The 8,981-nt window shown below is 35.5% G+C and overlaps 1 protein-coding gene across 10 annotated transcripts in view; it reads left to right on the forward strand.

The window, feature by feature from the left end:
* The window catches only part of LOC148616971 (uncharacterized), a 28,939-nt gene extending 20,446 nt beyond the window's left edge, over positions 1-8,493 (forward strand). The window contains exons 1-5 of one of the 10 annotated variants that reach the window (XR_015922355.1): positions 1,191-1,389; positions 4,198-4,341; positions 5,823-6,027; positions 7,141-7,204; positions 7,552-8,493. Coding sequence is in view for 1 of the 10 variants with exons in the window: in XM_088584171.1 (XP_088440297.1) it covers positions 7,552-7,592 (41 nt within the window). In the remaining 9 variants the exon portion in view is untranslated. The other 9 variants (XR_015922354.1, XR_015922356.1, XR_015922352.1 and 6 more) reach the window with 9 other exon arrangements.
* Positions 8,494-8,981: the final 488 nt, after the last annotated feature.

The following is an 8,981-nucleotide window of genomic DNA, read 5'->3' on the forward strand; positions in this document are numbered from 1 at the left end:
AATACGAATTCATTTTAGAAATTTTATGATCAGGATAGTAGATATTATATATAGTTTACATCTTTTTTTTCATTCAGATCATGGCACCACCTGACAAGAATAAACAACGCTATACTCCTGACATGGTTCAAGCTGCTATTGAAGATGTCCGTCTACACAACATGACTATAAGAGGATCTGCCAAACTGCACAACGTATCAGTGAGTACCCGCAGACGCAGACTACAGGACCCAAGAGAGGCTCATGTTGTAATTGCAGGACCAACCAAATTTTCTTTTACAGAGGAGGCTCAGCTTGCAGAACATAGTGTTCGAATGGCAGACATGATACGGCTACACGAGATGGCAAATAATAGAGCTTGCACCTAATCTGTCGATAGTGAAGAATAGGAGCATAACACCGACAGAACATTGGTTTTATGCCTTCTTCACCGCAACAGCACCGAAATAAAAGTGAGGGTTTTATGCCTTCTTCTCCGCAACAGCACCGAAGTAAAAGTGAAGCATCCAACAAGGGCAAAGGAAAACAACTAAAGAAGAAAACTAAAAAGGCTGAGGATGAAACTGACATTATCTTTGATTACGATTGCACTTGTTGCAATTGTGGAAAATGTCAACCGCCTGGGTTGAACTTGAAACAATCATTAAGTATTGTTGGTTGGGCACAATGTGACAATTGTGACGGTTGGTTTAACCTCAAATATTGTTCCCCCGTCACCAGTGTATCAGAGAATGACGTTTGTTTGTTTGTTTGTTGGGGTTTAACGTCCGAGCAGCAATATTTCAGCTATATTCAGACGACAGAGAATGACGAGTTTCGTTGAAAAACTGTGAATCCAATTGAAGCAAGTATATTTGTGAAGTGACAGGATAATTGTTGAAATTTTAAGACTTCAAAATTTAGTCCAATTTGTTTCTAATGATAGCAAAGACACATTATGTGTATATGAACATCTAATTGATTTGCCTGGTATTTTAATGGGAAATATGTTGTTGAAGTGTTTGTTAACAAAATAATAGTAAATCAATTGATTGAAGTAAGATTGTTTACCTATTCATCCTTAGTAATATAATATTTTTTTACAGTTCACGCTTGTTTGAAATCTTTCCTTTATTCGTCTCCCTAGATGTTTCTTTTGAGCATGCGCCATGACACTGGATATGTCGGTGTTTACAAAAATCAAGGTCGTGTTGGTTTTCGAAGCAGTTATTGATTATTTAGAGTAAAGAATGCGAAATTTTATTACTCTGATTCGAAGTTCAATGGTTAATTACATAATTAAAAGTTTGGTATTTAATGCTTTAATTGTAATCGATAAAGCTTAAGTGCGCCAACAAACCGGACTGCTCTGTAATCATTGGTAATTGGATTTAATTTATTTTTTATAAGGTAAATCTGATTCTGAATGTATCATATGGTTTAAAAGGGCTGTGAAGCCGGTATGTGGCCACGTGCCCATGGTCATGGTTGTGTTTACCTTTGACAAGATGATGGGAGTTTTGATTGGCTCAAAAGACCCTTTTTTGCTAACTGTAGACTACTCCATGAGCATACGCCGAGCATGCTCAAGACACAGGCCTCGTGCATGTCCGGGTGTCAAAAGAATAGGCATGTAGCAGCGCTGAGCTTATCGTAAAAGGCGATTAAATAGTGCTCAGAAACGTAGCCGGGGGCTAGTCGCTCTGCCCACATTGCAACTGGGATGTGTGCCCCAGGTGGTAGAATGGGGTACCCCTGGCATGTTGCATGCTGGGGTTGTCAGGCTATTATACAAAAACTTACCCGCAAATCATAGTGGTGCACCGTGTTCGAGAAGATGAACGTTCCTTGCACGTTAAAGAACCCTGCCGTGGTATTAGATAGGAGTAGGAACCTTTGCGCTCCGCCACTGGAGGCTAAATTTCCCGACCCTACCCATCCCTCGCTCTTAACTTGTGGCAATCAAAATTTGTCGACCCTATTATCCTTGTGTCCCATCCAATTTTTAATTTCATGTTCATTGTATCATCCATTTCATGTTCATCGCCTGAATATATCTGAAATATTGCTGCTGTGGGTTAAACCCCAAAAATCAATCAATCAATCTGCGAGGAAAACTCTTTTGTTCTACCCAAGCCCTACGTACCTATACTGAGCATGCTCATTAACTTACCACAAAAGGGTTTATAATATATTTACATCTGATTGACATCTCCCATGATGATTTTGTGAGCCACGATCACCTGGTCTAATTGCATTTGATTGGCTTCAGTCGTAAATTGGTTATTGTCATCCAACTCTAACCAGGTGTTAACACAATTGTTTAATTGGAGATAATATCCGTTGTGTCAAACTGTCTGTCAGTTTTAACATACAAAACCTTGGCGCCAAGAAAATCGCTAACAGGTTCTTTTTGTCGCCAGATCAAATACAAATCGCAAATTGCAACATAGGCATAACCCTAATAATTCAGTCCATCTCCGTATCCGTTTCAATGGAGTGATTGTAGGGAACGTAATATAACGACTGGATTAATCGGGTAACATTGGCGAATCCCATCCATGTATAAAAATGAGTAATGAGAAACGAGATCTGAGTAATTCAGGAATTTCCGATTTTTGTCGAAAAAAAATGCTAAGGTCGGCAATTCGCCTTTTAGAAAAAAATAGGTTCGGTCGGGAAAACCGGATTTTTTTTTTTTTTTTTTTTTTTGGCCTAACCATATATTCATATAAAATGAAGTAGTGCTTACCCGTAGACAAACTCGTTAAAGGTAAAGACTTCATCTGTCACAAACAGGAGAGTTTCATATGTACTTGTTGCGGTCGTCTAAAAACTACATACATGAATTGTTTTTTTTTTTTTATTATTATTTTTTTACCGAATCGGAAAACAAAAACAAACCTAACGAAGCAAAATATAGTTGGTATAGTAAGCAAACAAATACAAAACAATACAATATTTAAGGAAGGCTATAAATATGCTTCCCTGCTTCCCTACCTACCTAGTTTTGTGCCCCCTTCTAACTTTTAATGGTCAATTTGACGCCTGAACAGTCATAGTCTAGATAGGATCATTAACATCACTTAGAATAGGGTCATATAATAATGTATCAAAGTCGGTGATAGCCCTTAATAAAACAATTATCTTAGCAAATAGAAGACATGCAGTTCATTAATCAATTATTGATCATCGTTTGCAATATTACAAGCATTTAATATTGATATTTGGTTATCCATATCAACATACTCACTGACATTTTTTGTATGAAAATTAAAATCACAAAGTAAACAGACTTGAAGGTTTATATCTACAATAACATCTTCAATTTCAGTGAACATATCAATATTACTATACAGATTATTTTCAGGCGGGATGTTAACAATTGTATATTATTTCATATCTGAGAAAAAATCTTTTTTTTTTCATTTGGATAAACCCTTTTCACGTGGTATTAATTAAAATTGAATTAATTTTTAAAGAAATAGGCCTGCATCAGCGGTCAGCTTGTCGCAAGAGGCGACTAGATAGGCTCAGAACCCTAGCCGGGAGCTAGGGTGCTCTGTCAACAGAGCAACTGGATGGTGTGCCCCAGGTTGTGTAATGAGTTACCCCCGGCGTGTTACATGCTGAAATTTTGCTGCTCTGGCATTAAACCCCGATAATCAATCAATCAATCTGGCGTTATGTAGGTTTATACTGAAAAAGAATTCTAGAATATTTCTTTGGCGACAAATTGGACTTAGATATATATATACGGTCTTGATGTCGATGAGTTTGATTCACGATCTCGATAGATCCATCTAGCCTATGGACTAATTGGGAAGCAGTTGAAATATGAACATAGCACGATTATAATTCATGCTCCTGCTCGTAAATGTAGTCCTACAACATGAATACTTCAATCTAGTACAGGCTAGTGATCATTGTGAGAACAAGGAACGCGATATTCATAATCCGAGACAAAGATTGGAACAAGATAGCAGACAGAACTCAAGAAATTCTGGGATTCTGAAGTCGGAACACCGGTAGGGTAAACGTCCTCTGCTTTCTAGAAGAACTCGTCAAGTTGCACAAACGATGGAAATACAGAATTAAAACAAGTATTCGAAAATATAAATAAATATAAAGCCATTGCACTTCTAGAGAGCACAGAACGGCTTGTTTGTATTGTTTTGTTAACAAAAATCAGCGTTTCTGTGTTTAATTTATTTTCAGCTTTTTTCATTGGAACAAGTGTGTTTGCTTGCTTAAGTCTCACCACTGCGTTTGTGACTACGACAGTGGTATTTTTGTACGTTTATATCGCTAAAGACAATGGACGTTTAGTTGCTATTTCCATGATTCCGTCCTTGATAACAGGTACGCAATATGAGAGTAAACATTTATGTCGTAGGAGGAGAGCGGGGGTGGGGTTCCAGTGTTGCAACTTCTTTGAATAAACATTGAGTTGGCTATAATAACAACTATGCAGTGTAAATAAACGTTTTGATCGTGCCTCATGAATTTTTTTTTTTTTTTTTTGGAAAGCGAATACTGACTGGTATTTTAAACAAAACAATAAAAAATGAAGAAAAAATCACACTAGTAAGTTGTAAATCTGCGTGGCTTATAATCGGTTTTATACGATCGCAACTTCTGTTTCGGTCGCATAATGACATCATCATGTAGTATTCATCGTTGATGTCCGTTAACTTTCGTTTATTTAAGATAACTTTAGTAAAATAAATCCAATCTTTCTAAAATTTTAACAATATCGTTCTTAGGGACATGGTGTATGGCTCTATAGTTTTTGGTCCCTCCCCCTTTTGAAAATAAGTGCCTTAAAGAGTAAATGGGCGTTATCACTACAATTGATAGAAAATGTTTTTGTTCGTCCAGTTTTGATGATTCAAAAAATGTTCTCCTTTTGAAATTCTGTTCTATAATAAATTTAACGGGCTAGACTTATCTTGAACCGTTTTTTTGTAGTTCAAGGGCCAATAAATTGTGCTGCTTTTTAGTTTTTTTTTTAATTTTTGGTCCGATTTTAATTTTTATTGGATTCCTTATAATATCCCTGCTTACGTATTTTATATGACCGCAAAAAGTGTATGGTGTTTTGTATGTCGTCGGCGGCGTCAGTGTCGTCTGAAGATAACTTTAGTTGTGGTTGACCAGTTGTTATGAAATTTTAATATGATTTTACTATCTACTAAAGGAATGTTCTTAGTTTAATTAAGACATTGTTGCCCCTACCATTTTAGAAAAGTTGGCTAAAAAGGATAAAAAAGGTGTTTTATTAGCCCACCTGGCCAAAAGCCAAGTAAGCTTTTGCCATCACTTGTCATCCATCATCATCATCTTCATGGACAAATATTCAAAAATCTTTTACCATGAAACTACAAGGCCAACAGGATATCAACTTGGCATGATTGTTCCTTAGAGTATGTGCAGAAAATAATTTTTGGTCGGTGAAAAAAACATGGCCCCCTTTTCCAAAAAAAAACATATTGGTCTAAAATCAGTTCAAGCAAGTAACTAAACAACGTTGCCTTAAACAAAAGTTTGGCTAGGGTATTGTTGTTCAGCATCATGAGATTGAACGATGCCATAATTTTCAAAACGATTTGTCAACTGGTGTATGAGTCACGGCCTCTGAAACAGCTTTTTTTGGCATTTTTGGCATGTGCATCTTTGAAAATCTTCTAAAAAAAATTGCAAATAATTCAATGAAAGTTGGCATATTTTTAAAATTAAACTTTCCTGAAAGACTTTTTTTTTCATCCTGCACCGTTCTCTGTATAAAAATGTTTTTTAGGACTACAGGTAATTGGCGTACATATTTTTACTGTCTATTTCAGCTGGTTTACTTGTAATAACAGTCGGCATATGGGGTGGTGAAATCAAGGTTAATTTAAGCTTCCCTTTCGCCGTGATGTGTATAGGAGACATTCTGTACTTCGCGAACGGAGTGATATTTTCGTTGTACATTTTATCCGGACGAAGATGAGACTAAGTTTAACACAGCATAAAACTGTATACTCAACTTTAAAGGAAATTCGTGAGGTCAACGAAATATTGATACTGACTAAGAACCGTGCAAGAATCTGTCATAGTTATCTTGTCATGGTTATACATGTGTAGCTATCGGATCACAGTGGCGGATCCAGAGTTTTAGGTAAAGGGGTGGGGAAATGGGGGCAAAACAATGTCTTGACAGGATCACCGATGAGGATCACAAAGTGAGTGTTTTTCACCATTTAACACACACAATTTTTCAACAGTTCTTTTTTCTAATGGGGCTTGGGGCCCCCGGATCTGCCACTGGATCATGGTCGCTAAAGTGTTTTGGCCATGAAGCCAACCAGAAAATGTATATATCTGTTTCCTGCAACCCTACCTCTCCTGTTTTTTGTGTACCTGCCCTGAACATTTTAAGGCGATTTTGACTCAAGCACTCGTTGTCTGTTCAGGTCTAGATTATTTCCCCATTGACTCAATGTAATCTGTTTTTGAATTTTTCTTTCTTTATGGTAGCAGTATTGTGCTCATTTTAGGTGTTTTTCTGTTTTTCTTATGATTTTGTATATCACGGCTAATTAAAATAGACGTAAATTCTGGATGTAACAGTTTTATTTTTCAAGGATCAAATTAATCATATTTACAAACATAAATCATATCCATTCACAAGACTGTCATCTATCCTACTGATACCAGAATTTATTTTTTTTCTTATGTTACTTGTTTGTGCTCACCTGCCTTTAATTTGTGTAACTTTTATGAAGATAACTTGGTGCTTCATAATTAAAAAGTCAGTTCACATTATACCACATCAAATGATTTTCCAAGTTATTATTACGGTTACCAGATATAATATTTCCTTCAACTCTTGCCTATTATGTTACAAAGTTAATGTGGATATCTTATTATTATTTGAGTATCTCATAGTCTAAAATGTTTTACCTGTATGTTCAAATATTAGTCTTAATATGATCAAACTGCCAATACAATACAAAATGCAAAAGTGTTTCAAAACGGGATATAGTCGTCCAATACGCCTCAGTCCAATATTGTAAGCTTCGAACGAATACCTCCACCAGTATGGAAAATGTAATGTTGAATTTTGGCTTGAATCTTTATTTTACTGAAATTAAGTTAATGTCATTGTTTGTTTGACAGAAGGTACCTGGTTTTATTGACGAAGGAAACTCAAGGGCTTAGGTGCTAATTGGGATTATTGTGAGTTAGTATTAACAATAGAACATTATGTCATGGGATTAAAGACACTTTATACATCTATTTGAAACCCCTGGAAAAGACTAGTTCCCTTATACTTTAGATCCTTACACTTATAAATGGTTGGTCAGTATTGAGACCCTAGACCTCTCATTGGTTAGTTAAAGAAATAGTCCCCAAATCCCTTGGTTTCCAAGCTTATGTTTACTGTCGGTAACTTTATGACTGATCGTCGAATAAACCAGACGTTACTATTTATGTTTTACTTACTCATTTTCAGGTATGTCAAGTTGTCATTTTTGTTTATTTTGTAAAAAGTTATTTTTATTTTGTAACTTTTATTTTCTTTTATAGGCAATTGGGCCATGGACATTTTTGGATTGGCTACAGTTTGAAATGTGAACCTGCTAGCACACATGTGAATGCTTTGACATCGAGTACAGTTAAGATGCTTTGTAGAAGTATGGAGCCAACCTGTCATCCTTCATGGCTCTAATAGATAACAGGACCAATAATCTAATGCGTGGTATACAACTCAACTCAAAAATGATAACTGAACTTTCACTGACCTTTAACAATGATCTTAATACTATTGAGCAAAACATGTATAATATGTCTCAAATACTAACCACCCTACGTTACTAGCCAGACGTTACTATTTATGTTTTATTCACTTATTTTCAGGTATGTCATTTTTTATTTTGTAAAAAGTTGTTTTTATTTTGTAACCTTTATTTTCTTAAACAATGTGTGCACCTGCCCTATTTATTGTATTCACTTACATTGCGTGTTTTACTAAATTTCCTATTTTGTATTGATCTACAATAAATATATACGAATGTGAAATTACTTGTGAAAATTAAGAGCTGTTTCTCAGTTTCCTGATTCCTTTAACCTACACAAACTTAATTCCTTAAGCTAATATGAAGTTTGAACTATGCACATTATCTATTTATAGCAATAGCTCTTATGAATGATGCGCACTGCTAACTTGCTATTCACCATCTAATAAATGTCAGTATCGATTAGAAATTATATTTAAGAAATAAGGAAATTATTTTATAATTGTTCTACAATGATTAATTGTTATTTGTTTATTTGATGAGAAAGTTTGTGATAAGAACATCATGAAGGTTGATAAGGGAGATAACTCTGTAATTACAACCCAAAGTGGATAAAAATATAATTTGGAATTGAAATGAGTCATCTTAAGGTAAATAAGCTTAAAACTTGTGTTAACTTTAATTATTGTATTACCACTTTATGACTGACTGTCGAATAAACCAGGCGTTACTATTTCTGTTTTATTTACTAATTTTTAGTCTCAACCAAAGACAAAGTCAATATGTTGTTGGCACCACACAAGAAAAATATATAGCCCTTCTACCGACTAGTTCCCTAGTATACAAAGAAACAAAAAAATGTTGTAACCCTGAAAAACAACACGTCAAAAACCTTACGTAGTAATACTATAGTATGATATGGCTAACCTTTGTCACATCCCTTTATCGCATGGCTGGACGTTTAACGCTCCCTTTCACGGAATTATTCTCGTTGGGGGTGATGATTTCTACAGTATCTCTTCAACAGCGCGGAGTTATTCATACTAGTTAAATGTTATTATGGTAGACCTTTCTTTTCCTCGTTTGTCTATCCCGGACTTGACTTTTTATGAGCAACTCGACGGGCGTTTGTAGAAAAGAAGACGCTTACCCTACCGGTGCATCTGGTCCATCCTTCCAGTTTTAGTGGAGTCCGATTTGTTCATTTGCTTTTGTTACTTT

This window comes from Perna viridis, chromosome 5 (assembly GCF_037379345.1).
Source record: "Perna viridis isolate PV_CMFRI_1.1 ecotype Kerala chromosome 5, ASM3737934v1, whole genome shotgun sequence".
Classification (NCBI taxonomy): domain Eukaryota; kingdom Metazoa; phylum Mollusca; class Bivalvia; order Mytilida; family Mytilidae; genus Perna; species Perna viridis.